General features: G+C 42.4%; 1 protein-coding gene across 2 annotated transcripts in view; it reads left to right on the top strand.

The window, feature by feature from the left end:
* Positions 1-17879, top strand: part of GNAI2 (G protein subunit alpha i2) — a 157462-nt gene extending 139583 nt beyond the window's left edge. For both annotated transcript variants that reach the window (XM_061617804.1, XM_061617805.1), the window contains exons 6-9: positions 9365-9494; positions 10591-10744; positions 15536-15761; positions 16705-17879. In XM_061617804.1, coding sequence (XP_061473788.1) covers positions 9365-9494; positions 10591-10744; positions 15536-15726 — 475 coding nt within the window. In that variant the 3' untranslated portion in view covers positions 15727-15761; positions 16705-17879. The remainder of the gene's footprint in view (positions 1-9364; positions 9495-10590; positions 10745-15535; positions 15762-16704) is intronic.
* The last annotated feature ends 896 nt before the right edge of the window (positions 17880-18775 follow it).

Here is an 18775-nt window from a genome sequence, read left to right as displayed (position 1 = left end):
CACACCAGCAGTCTAGAAGAAACTAATAAGCCGGCTCTCTTTTAGGTTTTGCACATGGAAGCGAGTTTTGCTCAACCTGAGTGGGAATGTAAATGCCTCAGAATGGTGCTGTTCCAAGGTCAACTTGCTAGGTTCAGCTAAGTGTGTTCCAGCCTCCCTCAACCTGGTGCCCTCCACATTTTTTAGACTACAACTCCCATCATCCCTGCCCATTGACCGTGCTGACTGGGACTGATGGAAGTTGTAACCCAAAACGTCTGGAAGTCACCAGATGAGGGAAAGCTGATCTATATGTTCAGTCACTGCAGTTGAGAGTCCAGCTGTGTCTCTAGCTGTTAAGTGAGAGTCACAAAGAACTTCTTGGCTGCTGAAGTTAATTATTGGAATTAAACAAAAAGGGGGAGGGCTCTCATATATAAATATTATTATATCTTCATAACAATCCTTTAGAGTTTCCCATAGCAGATTCTGGACATTTAGATAGAATAGCTCCCTGTTGGCTATAATGTCATCTAGATCTCTTTCCTAAAAGTATCTTGATGAGCATTTTATAATCTTGATACATTTTATTTTGTTCCCCACTGTTCCAGTGCTAATCTTCCTCTGTCTCCAGGCTTGGATTTTTAACTTCATTCATCTGTACATGCCCACAAAAACTGGACAACGGTTTCTGTCTCCCAATTCCTGCCCTGTCTTGGGGAGCATGAAAATCTGTTTGTGACATAATTTAGGTTTATCTTCTGTTAAAAGGAATTACCAGGACATGTCTAGGTGAATGGATGAATTATAGTGCAATTCCTGTTCTCTGGAAAATACATTATTCACATGTTGACTAAAATATTTATTTATTTATATTTATTTATTAAACTTTTATACCGTCCGACTAGCAATAGCTAGTTTTATAAGCAATTGAACAGAAGTTTCCCAGAAGGTACGTAGTAGTTTGGTCTAGAAACAAGATTTTATGCGAGGTCGTGAAACATATATACACTTAGTGTCCACCAGGAGCTCATATCCACTTTATGGGCCCAATTTTTACGAAACTCCCAGTTGACATCAGACAGGCCCCCTCCCTGTTGACGTTTCAGTGCCTACTGAAGTTTTCTTTATTTCCAACAGACTTTTTAATTGAATTCTGATTTTAACTCTTTTTTATTTCCATTGATTTGAGTCTTCTGTACACCACTTAGAAATGACTGTAATGAAGCAGTATATAAATTGTTGAAATAAATAAACTAAATAAAATAGGTTACTTAAGCTTACGTGCACCTTAAGAATAAATGTGATTTTTCAAGAGAGATATGATCCTTCTCCATGCAGGCACTTGCTTCCCTCCATGAAGGGACCCCTCACTGCCTAGCTGTTTCTTCCCACCTCTGGCACATAGCAGGGGCACCAACCTGTGTGCAGGCAGCACACCAGGGGAGTCTGTCCATGGGGAGGCCTGTTTATATCTCCCCCCATATCCAATCCCTTCATTGAAATATTTCAAAAAAATGACTAGTTATTAGTGATACACTTACTCATATTTTTGAAGTTACATTATTGTAAGTGACATACCACCATTTTGAAGGAGCAGGCACAGGCACCAGAGAAAATGCCCCCCCCAAAAGGGAACACATTCAAATAAATTTAGATAACACAGAGAGCAGACAACTGAGGGCTGCACTGCATATGCAGCTGACTGCCATATTTAGCAGCTGCTTGCATGTGGTATAGCACAGTGAGGAGGAGAGCCTGGCTGGGAGTCTAGAGTCTGAGTTCAAATCCCTGCTCGTGTCTCCTGGGTGCAAAGGGCCAGCTAAAATCACCCCCATAGTGAGTGGCTCAGGGGTTACGTGCCCTGCCACCTGGGCAGCCGTGGGCAAGCTGCATAGTCCCAAGGAGCCCAGTTGCCCCCCAGCTGGCAGTTGCGGCCAAGGAAGGGGCTGGCTTGTGCAGCTGTGGCAAGCTGAGCAGGCCCTAGCCAGCTGGGGAGGACTAGCCTCAGAGGGTGGCAATGGTAAACCCCCTCTGAATACCGCTTACCATGAAAACCCTATTCATAGGGTCGCCATAAGTCAGCATCGACTTGAAGGCAGTCCATTTCCATTTTGCATGTGTGAATGAGCATCCCAGATCTAACTCGGTTAGAAATTCACACATCACCTCCAATGTCATGCTTTTCCATGGAGTCAATTGCCATGTTCAGTTACCAATCACCAGGAGAAATCAAGTGACTTAATGTGTATATGTGAATCAGCACTGAGAGTGGACAATTAATGTGAGGGTTTTTTTTATAATAGGTTTGTTTCAAACAGCTAAGCATGATTTTCATCTTTCCCAATGAAAGAACTAGGAAATGTTGGAGATAGTTCAAAATGTTAATGTTTGCCTGGGGGGTGGGGAACCTGCAATGTTGTTAGGAGCTATCACTAATGAAGTTTCTCCTCTCCCCAACTCCTTAAACAAACAAACAAACAAATAAAGGTTGTGGGAGAGCTGTTGAATGGCACTGTACTCAGTTGCTTAGCCCTTGGGAATGCAGCCTGGCTTTTCATTAAGATGCTGAGATGTGCCTTTTTATGGGGTGGAAGAGCAGAGTTTGCTTCCATGTCACGTTGATTTCCTGTCTCCGCTTTTCCTCAGGATGGAATTCCCACTCTGTTTCCTCTCATTGTTCAGCCGAGCGCTTGGCTTGCTCCTGTGGGTTGGCGGCCTGTCTCAGCAGCCCAGGGTGTCCTTCTGTTGAAGGCTGGCAGCGAGCCAGGCTGAGAGCTCATTCAGGCTGCAAAGAATCCCGACAGAAAGGCTTGGAAGGCAGGGGAAGAGAGTTGCTCTCTGCCAACTCCTAGGGCCACTTTAGAGAGAGTTGCTCTCTGCCAACTCCTAGGGCCACTTTTCCAGCACGGAGAAACAATCTCATTGCAAAGTGTGTACTTAGTAGTGCTTAAATCCTATTTATGTTCTACTGGCATTTTTATCTTGCCCTTCTTCCAAGGAGCTCAGGGCAGTGTACATGATCACTCACTCACTCACCAACACATGCTTTCTTTACCCCCGCTCATCCTGTGAGGTAGACATGGCGAAGTGAATTGGCCCAAGGTTGCCCAGTGAGCTTAATGGCTGAGTGTGGGTTTTAACCTATGTGTGTTGGACTGTCTGCTGAGTGTCTGAATCCAGCACTCTGTCCAACTACATCAGCTTCTGTAGAAGCTCAAACGTTTGGAAAAAGTCACCTGTTTAGTTGCTCTGAGTTCTGAGCTATCATAGGACTTCACTGCTCTAGCAGAACACTTAGAAATGATGTTTATTTGGTTAGGGACTCCTTTGAGAATTGCAATAAGCAAGCCTTAAGATTTGGACAGAAGGAACGCCAATTCAATCAAGAAATATGTTTAATCATTTCTTGTGAAGTTTTCAGAGTCTTGTCTTGATTTCATCAAAAACCATATCGGTGTTACCTGCAAGGCTGGGTGGACCAAATAAAACATGCAGATTAAAGATGCAGAATCCCCCTTCACCCACCAGGCAGAATTCAGTCCTGAAATCAGTTTCTCCAATCTAGTGTGACAAATTTTCATTGAAATCTGTTGAGCCTTTGGTTTTCAGACCATCTCATTTGTACTTCCTTATGTCCTTGAAATTTGCAGGTTCCAGATGTTTTCATATTTCAAGTGTTGTCTAATGATATCATCGTGGCTTATTTATTTTATTTATTTATTTATTAAATTTATTAGTCGCCCATCTGGCTGGTTGTCCAGCCACTCTGGGCGACGCACAACATAAAAACATATAGTTCACATTAGAGCCTTAAAATTCCAACAATAACATTAATATCTAAATAAACTGCCCACCACCCCCTATGTAGACTTATGGCTTATGTAGACTTATGGCTGGCTACGTAACCGGTAGCCTATAGCACGGTGGTTAAGAAATGGAGCTAGGAAGCTGCAGCTCAAATCTTATCAAAGAACTTGAGTGGAGCAGTCCTGGGGGTGTGGGGGAGGGAGGATCCATGACAGAAGAATGGTCAGATCCAAGCCTTGCTGGTGTTGCGCTGGCCAGGGCAGGCAGTGGTGGAGTGGGGGGTAGCTAGGAGAAAAATAGGTATACAAGTTCCAGGACTAGTGTGCTTTTCCCCTGCCGCAGACAATCAGAAGCTTCACCTGACTTGTATGCCTTTGTGCTGCTTCCACCATCCATGGGGAGATTTGCGAAGACCGATGTCTTTCTCCACTTGAGGATCTCCTCTCCATGGGCAGGGGGGAGATATGCTCTGTCCTATTATTGATTTACTCACTAAATTTAGATCCTGCCCTTCTTTCCAGAATGAGCCTAGGGTGGCAAAGAAACACACTAAAAACGTCTTTAAAACGTAAATCTTTAAAACATCTTAAAAAAAAATCTTAAAAAACAATTCCAACACAGATGCAGACTGGAATAAGGTCTCTACTTAAAAGGCTTGTTGAAAGAGGAAGGTCTTCAATAGGCACCAGAAAGATAACAGAGATGGCACCTGTCTAATATTCCAGTGGGTAGGTGCCACTACACTAAAGGTCCGTTTCCTGTGTTGTGCAGAATGGATCTCCTGATAAGATGGTATCTGCAGGAGGCCCTCCTCTGCAGAGCACAGTGACTGACTGGGTATATAAGGGGTAAAATGATCTTTCAGGTATCCTGGTCCTAAACTGTATGGGGCTTTATATACCAAAACCAGCAACATGAATGTAGCCTGATAGCTAATGGGCAGCCATGCAATTCTTTCAGCAGCGGGGTTACATGCCTTTCCAGGCACAATAGGATTCTGATCTCAGTGGCCTTAGGTTAGACACTATGTCTTGGCTAGGACTGCCATCTATAATTCCGGCATATTGTATAGAATTGGATTTCTGAGACAGAATATGTGAAGTGCTTTTTACACTCAGTGAAAGGGCTTAGTAGAAAGCCATGGCATGTAACAGTTTCTCTGCACATTATTATTCTGTGAAGATATTATTTTAAAATAAATAAATAAAGCTGTTTGTTATAAAATAACTGAAGTAAAAATTGCCATCATAATTTGATTTCATGCTTGTGTGGTTTGCTTATAGAAGCCCTGCCCCATGGATTTCATAGTCTTAACACTGAAATATTAACAAAACATCAGGTTCTTCTTATGCATGGGTGTCTTAATAATGTAAAGTACTTTCCAATCACATACGTGCATCAAATCGCATGAAGACCCTATGGATTTCTGTAAATACTCTTTTCAGTTTCAGAACATTTTTGCACAACAGCCGAACCCTAGATGTTGAATTCTGTTTTAGGCAGCATTTGTCATTACCCCAATATTTCCGTCAAGCCTTCCCATTTATTTTGATAGAGGGTGATATGATAGAAAAACTGAGTGCAGAATTCTGGGTCTCTCTTAATACTGGCATGTAAAAGTGTGACTGCCACGCATCCAGAAATGCTTGGAGCACTCTCTTGGAGATGGAAGTGTATCCAGCTAAATAGAACTGCTCTTGCAAGGACTTTGGACTGCACAGTGGAACTCCCTCTCCCTCTCCTCTCCCCGTGTGCCCCCAAATCTGTGCTGGGTTTCCCCCCAACCCTTCATAGCAGATTGGGGAGGGGGGACACAAGGAGTGCACAGGGAGAAGGAGGGGAAATTCTGTTGTGCAAGCAAAAATCCGTGTGCTAGCAGATCTATTTAGTTGGATACTGCCCATTATGGATCACATTATGATCTTTTGTAGCAAGCTACAGCAGATGGAATCAAACAAAAATAAGTGGCATAGAAACTTTGCTTTCAGAACCTTTAGAAGTGTGTCGTGGGTGGAGTTGCATGAAGAATATTTGGTGCTCCGTGTCACTGGGATCTTAGGAGGAGGCACTGGAAATGCTGAAAAAAATACAGCAAAGGCGGACTAAGATTTTAATAGATAAACAGCACTCAGAGGGAGATCGTAATTGCATTTCTGTGGGCTCCTGTTAGCCTTGGTTGTTTGTTATTCCTGATGTTCCATGAGCCAGAAGAGAATTATTAATTTGCTTCTTAACAAGACAGAAACAGCAATTTGCTGCAGAAAATGCAGAACATATTGGATAGGGAAGCAAAAGTGAGGAACCAGGTAGTCATTTTAAACAGACCTTTTTCCTTTTAGTTTATATGTAGACCGGGACCATTTTTATAACTAACTAACTAACTAACTATGTATCCTCTGAAAGCATCCCTTTCATGTAAACATTGCCATTGCTCCTTACAACTGTCTATCTTCTCTCTGCACCTCCCTCCTTCTGTACTTCATGGAAATGACTCGGTTAGTTACCCCCTCCATCTCTAACCTTGTTAAGAAGCGCCAGCCTTTTTTTTGAGGGGCGGCCATCAGACTTTCGCAGATGCATCTGTGTACATGTCAAGTGAAATCTGTGTAACTAAGCAGGCACTCTTTTGTCAGTGATGGCTGAGTCACTGAGGACAAAAATTCTTTTTTAAAAGTTAATTGGTTTTTGCCTTCTCCATCTGCTCTGTATGACTTCCTAGGTGCATACGAATATTTTTTTTCCCACCAGTTCAATTCAATATTAGAAAACATAACAGTGCATTATCCTCCCACATCACTTCCCTCCATTTCCGATGTTCAGGGATGTGTCCTGTTGCTTATATAGCCAAACGGCACCACCCCCACACACGAGGGAGGAATCTGCAGGCTTGGAGGAAGCGCCTGAGCTTTGCATAACTACCAGGGGGAGGAAAACTGCTAAAAGAAAGGAGGGAACAAAAAAGTGCCGCTATCAATACTACTACTACTACTACTACTACTACTAATAGATACACTGGCTTTCATTTCAAGAAAAATACCAAGATGGTTCACAAACAAATAACAGCAAAATAACAAGAATAACAATAACAAGAATTATAAAAATGCAATTAAAACCGAATGTGTTCATTAGCCTCAAAATACCGGCTGATGGGGTGGGAGGGGGAAGGGGAATGGAATGGGCGTATTGTGGAGGAAAGCAGGACTGATGTCCTGAAACAGTACAGAGGAGCACTCCATGCTGCCACATTTGCAGGTCCCACTTGTTACTTTCTGGGGTCCAGGCTGGTGTGAGAGAGTAGCTTATGGCACCTGCCTCTTCTGTGGGGCCTGAAGATTCCTTCGCCCAAGGCCTATACCCCATTTCCATTCTTTTAGTATTCTATGTGAGCCCTTCTACAGGTCTCTGTTGTAATTTGGATTCTCCCAGACCTAACAAAAGTAACCTTTCTTCTTACGTCAGCGGACGCAGTTGCCATGTTTTAGCTGCATTTATTATAAATTCTTGAAACATGAAGATGTATTCTCATACACTTTGCTGAGAAATCACCTGGTGCTTAAGAGCAGTTTCTGAGCACCACTAATGGCCTTTTTCAGGTCCTGCCAGGCAGCTAACTGAGTATTAAGCCCTGCATGGGCCTGCTCCATTAGCCAGATTAGGTGGTGGTGTTCTCCTCCCTCCCCCCCCCAAAAGCAGAAAATATTCCTTGCTTTATAGTCCTGCCCCGCTGTGATTCAGCCCACACACGTCTTTGCTCCTCCAGCACAGGCAGAACCTTTTTTCCTCCTCCCATCTGTCCACAATTGAAGCTGCCAGATGCAATCTGAATCCAGAGTTATGCTTCAGGAAATGCTTGACTAGCACCACCAGGCAATGACTAGTGTTCAAGTTCTCTCCTATCAGGGCTAATTCTGAGGGGAGCAGCATTAGAGAAAGTAGCTCACTGACTGATACATAGAATTATATTAGCATTGTTTTCCTTTGCCATCTTATTTAGTATAAATGTGAACCAAGAAATGTATATATAGCCTAACATCACTGTGGTTCAGCAGATTTCCACTAGGAGCAAGGCCTTTTCAGTGGTGGCACCAATCTAGCCCAAGCCCTAATATCTTTATGCTTTCAGATACCAGGCCAAAATTTAGCTCTTTAAGCTGGACTTGTGTTGCTCCTTTCCATCTGTATAGGTGATTTCATAGTTTGCTGTTGTGTTGTTGTTTTTAGTTCCTACTGAAACTAGTAGTCTATGTTCACTGGTTTTCTGCTGTGAAAATCTTTCTTTGGTTTTATTGTGGATTTTGATGTTTTGTTATGTTTTTGATGTAACTGCTTTAAGTAACAATATAAAATAAAGTTTTAAAGTAAAATATATTTCTGGTGAGTGTTAGGAAATGGCCGTCTCCTCTCACTAACCGCTTTAGTCTTAATGCTTGTAGCTACCTTCTAGAGACACTTGCTGTTGGGAACTATGGATCTTCTGGAACCAAAGTAGCAACTTATTATTTTCTCTGTATTTCAAGCCGGTCACATGATTAAGCACATGGATGCCATTGAATCGAGCAACTGTGCATGTAATTCATCCTCTGTAACTCTAGACAGCTTATCCATATCCTGACATCGCAGGGATGTGTGTTTCCCCATGCTTGCCCCACTCAGGGTCGGGAAACACAAATGACATGATCTCAGGATGGGCAACCTATCATGGACATTAATGGAGAAGGAAGAGGTGATTGCCACTTTTTATGTCAGCCTGGTGTTTAATGTAACATCACATGTAGATCCAGCCTCAGTGACTGTTATTTGGATTAGGGAAGATCATTGCCTTGTGCTGAATCGGTCCAATAGAAATCCTTACCTTGAAAGCTGGCCAGCTCTAGTGCTTGCCCATCTATTTGTACTCCTCAGAAGTAACTGAATGCACAGATATAGCAAGGTACACATTGTTCCTAATGGTTTGCACTAGCCTGAACCAGGTGATCTGGTTATTGGGGTTGTCAAGACACTGTTGCCATGCTTGGATTATTACCCTTTGAGTTCCCCATATGTGTCCTCCAGTTCCATGGACTTGCTCACTGCCTTTGGCTATGCTGTCAGTGACTTAGTGCTTTGTTTAGTCCATTGGTGTGGCTCCCATTTGGACACTAAGCAAGATCCAGATTCCAAACAGAAGAAATATATGCTTCTTAACCATCCAACGGGTGGCTTTGAAAGGGTTCGGAAGGTGTTTTTTCTTCTTCTTTACTTTACATAAGGAAGAAAAAGTCCAAGAAGAGTTTGTTGTGAGGGAGTGAGGCCTGGGGAGCAATGCTGCTCAGTATGGTAGACATTATGCCAGACTTCTAGGGTGCACTGCTGAAAGATTTGCAGTACTCAGCAGGAAGGGTGGTTTCCCCTCTGAGCCATCCTGCAGATTTAAATCTCCAAATTTCCCGTTGTACCAGTAAAGAACTAAATTCTAGTGACTGCTTCAAAGTTGCACGTTGTTTCCAGGCTTGGTTAAGAGCAGCTTTCTCTTTGATTCCCAGTGATGCGGTGCTGCTGTGTCTGACCGCAGTAACATTGTGTTATTTTCTTGCAGGATGTTTGATGTGGGGGGTCAGAGGTCCGAGAGAAAGAAGTGGATCCACTGCTTTGAAGGAGTGACCGCCATTATCTTCTGTGTTGCTCTTAGTGCATATGACTTGGTTCTGGCTGAAGATGAAGAGATGGTAAGGAAAAACTTGTGACTTTAGTACAGTCTTCAGGGTGCCATGATGGCTCTTTAGATAGAAATTGCTTCATTTTGGTTTTCGTTAACTTTTGATTATTTGAACTGAACTCCCTTTTGTCTTTAACTCTGTATTTGTTGGAGGTTTTGGGGCCATTTGAATGTTTCTGTTTTTGGAGTGTCAGATTCTCATTGCATACGCTCACCATAGTAAAGATTCCTAGGTTGGGCATATTAGTAAATGAGAAGCGTTTCCCTAGCTCTGGAACATGCTGTCATTAAAGGCATGCCATTCTCTCTCTCTCTCTCTCTCTCTCTCTCTCTCTCTCTCTCTCTCTCTCTCTGTCCCCCACACACCCACCCGCCCACCCACCCTTCTGGCTGCCCACCAGGAGGCTTCTTCTCATCTTTTTCTTCTTCAAAAGTTATTTTATTGTATTGTTTTTTAAGTGTTCAAATTTTAAAAAATGGGGGGGGGGATAAATTCACTTTTGGAGGACAGTGGGGTGGCAGAAAATAAACTTTAAAAGCACTTTTATACTGGGAAATTAAGAAGTATGAACTTTGATTCAATGTGCTACATGAAAGTATAGTGAAACTGACCATAACGTTTCAACATTTGCTTTTCTCTTCTCTTCAGGCTGTAGGTTGGTAGTTTAATAAGCAGGGTACAGGATGTTTTAAAACTGCCTTTTGCTTGTTTCTTGCACAAGGGCTTTAGGAAGCCCATGACCCTTTTTCTTAGAATGTCTTGGGACATCCTATTACTTACTGTAAAAAGTATAGGTTAATTTTAACCTTAGAGCTGTATTCAGTGAACCTTTACTTAATAGGTCCATTAATTTCAGTGGGACTACTCTGAGTAAAAGTTACTTCAATACAAACCTTATATTTTAAACTTTGTGTGCAAGGCCAAATTCTATACCCACCTAGGTAGTTTTAACGATGCTGGCTAGTGGCAGTTCGAATCATGGATGGCAAGGCGTTAGGTTAAACCTCCATATACTCTAAGCCTGTAACATCTTTGCCCCTGTTTGTCGTTCTCCTTTGTTCCTCTAAGCACACTTCTTGAGTCATTGTATTTGTTGCATTGGCAGAATCGGATGCATGAGAGCATGAAGCTATTTGACAGCATCTGTAACAACAAGTGGTTCACAGACACATCCATCATCCTCTTCCTCAACAAGAAGGATCTCTTTGAGGAGAAGATCATCCACAGCCCCTTGACCATCTGCTTCCCAGAGTACACAGGTACATAATGCCTTTTTTTCTGATTTGGGAAATTAACTTCAAATCCCACATGTGGTTCATCACTGCTGTGTTTGTTGGCCTGGGAACATAGTCCTTGGACTGGCATCAGTTGCAGAGGAGGAATAAAGCTTCTGTCTCACAATCCCACCATTGTCAAGTTTATGTTGTTTGTGCCTTGCCCTGTCTCCTTTCCTATATCACTCCTAGCAGGGTTCTCTTTTTAGTTAAGGTAAAATATGGTGGGAGAAGGTGCCCAGGCCAGATTTATTCTGGAGTCTTCTAGATCAGGGGATGAGGAACCTGTGACCTTCCAGATGTTGTTGGACTACAACTCCCATCATCCCTGACCATTGGCCAGGCTCACTGGAGCTGAAGGGAGTTGAGGTCCACCTCTGTTCTGTGTATTAACCCTGAAATGATTACTTCCCTAAAGCTTCCATAGATTCATTGGGGAGCAAGTTACAGTTCAGAAATGATCAAGTTCTGTGATTTAGAGCTGGTGCAGAAGCTGCATGTCTGTTTCCATGCATATAGCCACATATGTAATGTAGGCAGTCCATATGTATGCTAAATTCTGATAAAAATTCCACTTTAAAAACTAGAGGTGCATGTGGAGAGATTGTGGGAAATGGGCAAATTGCACATTTGACCAATGCACATGTTATATCTTTGGTACCAGGCATGTATGGGTGAATATAGACAAGGAACTTGGGAAATGTGGGGAGGTTTGCCAATTGCTTAAATGTATGTGAAAGTACAGTAACAGTGTATGTGTGTGTATTATGTGCCTTCAAGTTGATTATGACTTACCGCGACTCTATGAATCGACGACCTCCAGTAGCATCTGTCATGAACCACCCAGTTCAGATCTTGTAAGTTCAGGTCTTTCTTTATGGAATCAATCCATCTCTTGTTTGGTCGTCTTCTTTTTCTACTCCCTTCTGTTTTCCCCAGCAGTATTGTCTTTTCTAGTGAATCCTGTCTTCTCATTACTTGTCCAAAGTATGATAACCTCAGTTTTATCATTTTAGCTTCTAGTGATAGTTCTGGTTTAATTTGTTCTAACACCCAATTATTTGTCTTTTCCGTGGTCCATGGTATGTGCAAAGCGCTCCTTCAACACTACATTTCAAATGAGTTGATTTTTCTCTTATCCGCTTTTTTCACTGTCCAACTTTCACATCCATACATAGAGATCAGGAATACCATGGTCTGAATGATCCTGACTTTGGTGTTCAGTGGTACATCTTTGCATTTGAGGACTTTTTCTAGTTCATAGCTACCCTTCCCCAGTCCTAGCCTTCTAATTTCTTCTATTGTCTCCATTTTGGCTAATGACTGTGCCAAGGTATTGATAATCCTTGACAAGTTCAATGTCCTCGTTGTCAACTTTAAAGTTATGTAAATCTTCTGTTGTCATTACTTTAGTCTTCTTGACATTCAGCTGTAGTCCTGCTTTTGTGCTTTCCTCTTTAACTTTCATCAGCATTCGTTTGAAATCATTACTGGTTTCTGCTGGTAGTATGGTATCATCTGCATATCTGAAATTATTGATATTTCTCCCTCCAATTTTCACACCTCCTTCATCTTGGTCCAATCCCACTTTCCGTATGATATGTTCTGCTTGTAGTTTAAACAAATAGGTTGATAAAATACACCCGTTTCACACCCTTTCTGATGGAGAACCAATTGGTTTCTCCATATTCTGTCCTTACAGTAGCCTCTTGTCCAGAGTATAGGTTGCGCATCAGGACAATCAGATGCTGTGGCACCCCCATTTCTTTTAAAGCATTCCATAGTTTTTCATGATCTACACAGTCAATGGCTTTGCTGTAATCTATAAAGCACAGGGTGATTTTCTTCTGAAATTCCTTGGTCGGTTCCGTTATCCAATTTATGTTTGCACTATGATCTTTGGTACCTCTTCCCTTTCTAAATCCAGCTTGAACATCTAACATTTCTCACTACATATATGGTAAGTGCCTTTGTTGTAGAATTGTGAGCATTACTTTACTTGCATGGGACATTAAGCAATAGTTTGATAATTACTGCATTCCCTGGGATCCTCTTTCTTTAGATTTGGGATGTATATTGAACACTTCCAGTCTGTGGACCATTGCTTTGTTTTCCATATTTGTTGACAAATTTTTGTCAAAATTTGGACAGATTCAGTCTCCGTAGCTTGTAGCAACTCTATTTGTATGCCGTCTGTTCCTGATGATTTGTTTCTTCCAATTATTTTGAGAGCAGCTTTCACCTCACATTCTAAAATTTCTGGTTCTTCATCATACGGTTCCTCCGTGAATGAATCTGTCAACCGGGCATCTCTTTTGTAGAGTTCTTCAGTGTATTGCTTCCATCTTCCTTTTATTTCATAATAATAAATAATAATAATAAATTTAATTTCTTCATCGCCTATCTGGCCAATGGCCACTCTAGGCGACTTACAAAATTATTAAAATACAATCCCCTGTTGATTATTCAACATCCCTACTCTTGGTTTAAATTTCCCTTTCATTTCTCTAATCTTTTGGAATAGGGCTCTTGCTCTTCCCTTTTTGTTGTCCTCTTCTATTTCTATACAATAACTATTGTAATAGTTCTCTTTGTCCCTATGTACTAGTCACTGTATTGTTGCATTTAGGGTTCTGACTATGTTTCTATCTCCTTTTGCTTTTGCTTTGCTTCTCTCTTTAACCATTTTAAGAGTTTCATCTGTCATCCATTGAGGTCTTTCCTCCCTTTTAGCTAGAGGTATTCTCTTTCCTGGATGACAGTGACAGGTTCTGAATTACACTGTAGTTTTTGTTGCTCCACCCAGGTTGCTGACCCAGCCAGACTCTTCATATGTACACACACTGGTTTCTTTTTAGCAAGAAAAATATTGTACTACCGATTGTGCCAACTTCTGTCAGGAGCATTATGGCCCACCATACCATCTGTGAGAGACTATGACCATTATTACATATAGCATAGCAAAAGTGGTAATCTTCCTGTGCAGGTTGTGTGCATGCTTTTAATTGCTGGGGAAATTTCTGTTTCTGTTAGCTAGAGGGCAGCACTGTGTGCACTCGTGTAAACCTGAGCAATCAGACCTTGTCCTTTATACAGTTCAGTTACTGAAAGCTGACCACAAATATACGCGCGAAGGGAACAGGTAGAACCTGTCAGATCTACTGTGGCATATAAAGCTCTGCCGCAGTAAATACTTTAGTCTTCTGAGTGCTACAAGACTCCCCTTTTAATTAAGTTCCTGTGGTACTAGACTTTTCTTCTGAGCGGGTGAAGCAACTCATTGATGGCACAAATTCTGTTCCTTAAGAACAGTAGAAAAGGAAGGGCATGGCCTTTTGGATATACACAGTAGAACTGAAATTCAGGAGACAATCAGTCTACATTTGCTCAACGAGCATGGCTGTAGCTAATTAGTGAAGCACCAAATATCAGGGGCCCAGTTGTGAGACTTTAGCAGTGGGAAAGGGAGGTGTTTTTGTGCTTGCTCTGCACGGCAGGAAGGGTGGAATTTTCTTTTCCTGATAAGCTCATCAGCTGCAGCGTGTAGGAAACTGAGTAAAGGAACAAGGCCATGGCAGCTTCTCTAACAAATACAAGTAATATAGTATAAATGCCACTTTATCGTCTGCCATTCTGACACACACACACACCCCTTTCCTCTAAGATTCAGATTTCTAAAAGGCAAGTGGGTATAATTGAGTTGCATCTTGTAAAGTTCAGCCTGCAGCTGGGGGGGGGGGGCTATGCTACACTGTCAGCAAGATCTAGGAGGAATACACTGGTTTCAGGCAGGCATTACAGGCTGAGCTTAAGCATGAGTTGTTTGGCAAGCAAAATGCAACTGATGACAGCTAACATCCAGATTTATGTACCACATTTAGCACAGTCCATTTTTCAGGAAGCATTAGGATGTAGATTATCAGCAGACAGTGTTTTGCAGTTCCACAGCCAAACGGGATCTAGTCTTTGGTGCTTCTTCTAGCTTTGCTGGCAGAGAGAAACAGTTGCAGGGTAAGCCTGGAAGCATGCAAGTGAGCCAGCAATCTGCGTAGTGTGCCACTGAGTGAGCCTTGCCACTTTGGGTGTTTTCTCTTTTTCTCCTTTCAATTGGGTTGGGAGGGTAGACATTCAGCTCTGTGGCATGAATTTATAAAAATGGCCATTGGATGCAACAGCCTCTTACGGAATCTGCAATGAGGCATCTCTCCGTCCCTCTCTTTTCTCTCTTGGGACAGTTGTTTAGCCTCCTCTTGACCAGAGGCATAGTATGTAAAGCACAGCTCTACTGGGTTTACACATGTCAGTGTTGAAGCTTCCTGTGTGTGACTTAAGCTGTGTAGCTCTGAGTGTCAGTCAGATAGGAAGCCTCCCTTTGTACTTGTTCAGGCAGCTTTGGTGTCAGTTCATCCAGTTGCTCCTCAGTACTAGGCAGAGGAGGAGATGGGAACTTTTTCAGGGTCGGAGTCTCTCAGTAAGTAGTCATACAACATTCCTACTTTAGGCTGCTCATATATTAAAATTCTGCTGAGTGATTTTTTTGGAGCTATCAGGATTGTTCCTGGTATTGCTAACAGCATATGCTGGCCTCTTTTGAGGATCAGAGCAGGAGTTAACACCCTACTTTTCCAAACTGCCAGTGTCTAATTCCACTAGTACTGTTTTGGGGGCAGAAATCTACACGTATAGAAAACTGAGTTAGTGCACCTAGTTATGGCATATGGCATTGTTCTCCTGATCACCCCCTTTTTCTGTTTCCCTTCTTCTCTTCCTTCTTAGGGGCCAACAAGTATGATGAAGCTGCTGGCTACATCCAGAGCAAGTTTGAGGACCTGAACAAGAGGAAGGACACCAAGGAGATCTACACCCACTTCACCTGTGCCACTGATACCAAGAACGTGCAGTTTGTCTTCGATGCTGTCACTGATGTCATCATCAAAAATAACCTGAAGGACTGTGGGCTCTTCTAGCTCTTCAGGTGGCATCTACTGAGGAACACAGGAAGGTGAGGCGTTTCTGGGACAATGCAGGTACTCAGAACTGCTTCATGCAAATAATGCCACACTCATCCATTTGGCAGAAAAGGCACACACTTCTGTTATTTCCCAGGAAATAAAGATGTGAGCAAGGAATTATTGACAGTTCGGTAACATCTTCTTACACAATAATACATGGGGGCGTATGGTGGTGTCTTCATCTGTCTGAGATGCCAAAGTTGGATGGATATAGAAAGCTGGTAGGGGGGAAAGGCAAGGAAGTAGTTTTTCCATTGCAGAGAATGAAGCAGAGTCTCTGATGTCCTCTGAGTTGATTGAGCTGGAGGGAATGAGGGGAAAATACTAGGTTTTCATGTGGGCTCACTTCAGCCCCAATGGAGATGAAACTCTTCACTATCTGATGGAGATCAACTTGTTTAACCACTCTAAACAAGCTTTAGAGATTAGCTCCTATCTGGGATTCAGTTCCAGGTTCTACCACTTGTGTGTAGGGTGAGGCCAGCACATAGGTGGTGTCTGTGTGCAATGTACCAGCACTTTTCAATTCATTGTCTGATCTGCCATAAACCCTCTAAGAGTTAATATAAAATGTAAAAGAATTACAAAATGTCAGAGGGGGATGAGGTTTAAGCCTCACTTCTCTGGGTTATACAACCAACTAATATTTAGCCCAAGGACTAATTGACAGGTAGGTACTGAATTGACAGCCACACATGTGGTACAAGCTGAATGCAGCTTGGGTCCGTTATGGCCACTGAAGTGAGCAATGTGTGTGTATATCTGTATACTTCATTCAGGTAACAGACATTCAGATCTCACAGATGTGCAGAAAATCAGGGGCAGCAGGCTATAAAGCCTGCTTCAAAAGTCCTGCAGTGCATGTGGCCAATGCACACCTTGGGTGGCTGTTACCAGCTTGAGCATTCACTTTTCTGTGCTCTCCTTTTGCAGGATTACTTGAACTGCTCCATATGAGGAAGAGGCTGGTTTTGATGAAGGGAGGACTGCACCATTTAACGACTTCTGCTTCTTATGTTTTTGTTTCATTCCTTTTCCTTTTTTAATGATGAGACTTTGGAGTTTCTGCCTGTCCAAGAGACAGTGTCCATTGCTTCCCCTGCTCTGTGCTGTCCCAGGTGCCTGTTGCAGGGCTGTTTGTATCCTATCCCTGTGCCCACAAAGCCTTACTGAAGCACCAGTGATTGGTGGCCTGCCATAGCTGTAACATTTCCATGGATGTCCATTTTTATTTTATTTTTTAAAGCTGAAGTGCAGAAGGTAACAGGTCAGGGGGCTTTGGACATGTTTGTAATGGCCTTTCCTTTTTTGAGGCAAATGGTCCGAGCAACCTTCTGTCTGGCTCTGCCAAAGCAATCCACTGTCCATTTGTTTTTCACCTTCCATCAGGTGGAGCTCTTGCCGTGGAGCAAACGTCTCTGCTCCTACCTCTGTAATTTGTGCAGACTGGCAAGAAAACAAAAACATTCCTCTACAAGCCAATTTGTACAGGAAAAGTTTGTTTAAAAAATAAAACTTTTTTTAAAACCTTATTTAAAATGTCAAGTAGTAAACAGTTGACTTGCCCAATATGAGCTCATCTTCTCTAGTAAATTGTGTGCCTTGAGGGTGTCTGTATGTTTACATCTGTTTCTTAGTTTGCTTCACTGTGCATTGTGTTTTAGATTAGCATAAAATGGACCCCCCTTTTTTTCCCAGCCCTTCTCTCCCTTTCTGCTGTGGTCCAGGCCAAGCTTTTTATGAGGGGGCAGTGCCCATGGGTTTAAAACATGTTTTCTTCCTGGCCACAAAATTAGGTTCCTAAGGGCTAAGATTCCACTAAGGACTAAGCATTGTTGATGTCAACTTCTTTCCATTCCTTTGTGCCCCACCACAGGGCCTGGGGTTGCTCCTGAGGTTGCGGTAATGTCAGGTCTATTTTAATGTATTTTCTTAGCTCTAACTGTAGTGTCAGTTGAGGAAACACTGCTGTATGTAAGCGGTCCTGCCTGCTGTGCAGTCGATGGGCACTGGGGCCATTAGTAACTGTCAAGACGCAGCCTAGCTTTTATCACAATGTTTTTCCAAATTGTTCACATGGTTTGAAATAATAAAAAGTAGAAAGAAAGCCCAGTTTACACTGCATTGCTTCTCTTGTACACACCAGTGATTCAGCCTGGACTTTTACATTACCAAATGGATTTCTCAGACCATTTTATTTTAAATGGGCTACAATACAGCGCAGAAGAGCTGGCTTCAGCCTTACAGATGGCTTCATACCATCAATCTGGTGTCATCTGCACTTCAAGGATCTCGGGGTTTGCAGTTGTTATTGTTGCTCACTGAACATTCCACTCCATGAGAACAAAGACTGGATTAACATTTAACAGCATATATGCTACAGGGTAGAAACTCATGGCTGTATTTATATATCCAAGAGCATCACTGTGTAACCAAAAGAATTAGCTTTCTTCCTATGTTGGGCTCCTTTAAAAAAATTTCACAGTTCAGATCCTGGCTGCCTTTAATCTACTATGTTTCAGTGAAAGTCCAAAGATGAAGCAGCATGCAAGGTAGAATGACCCTGGAAGGCAGAATCATGCTTCATTCTGAGCAGGTATGGAAACTTATGGCCCTCTGGATTACAGCTCCCATCAGCCCTAGCCAGTATGGCACTGCTGTCTGGCGCTCATGCAAATTGTAGTCTTAATATCATCTACATGGACTTACGTTCCCCACCCTTTTCTTGACCCTAAAATACAGGTAAGAGGAGAACATATAATGATCTGGAGAATATGAGGCTCTAGAATATAACCTAAAGCCCTCATATGCTTGCATTACTTTAGTTTAGATGATGAACCTTCAGCCTTGCTCAAATTTACAGTCAGCAGATCTCTTGGAAAACAGCCTTTCAGAACCTAGCTGAGTCATGAATGAATAAAGCCTTAAGGAAATGCAGGGGTGCCTAGTCTTTCTGGCAGTGTCCAATGCAGCAGGATAAGCTGCCATTCCCAGCTGCCACAGC

This window comes from Rhineura floridana, chromosome 3, assembly GCF_030035675.1.
Source record: "Rhineura floridana isolate rRhiFlo1 chromosome 3, rRhiFlo1.hap2, whole genome shotgun sequence".
Taxonomy (NCBI): domain Eukaryota; kingdom Metazoa; phylum Chordata; class Lepidosauria; order Squamata; family Rhineuridae; genus Rhineura; species Rhineura floridana.
Note: the sequence above shows the minus strand (reverse complement) of the source record. Positions and strands in the feature narration are given on the sequence as shown.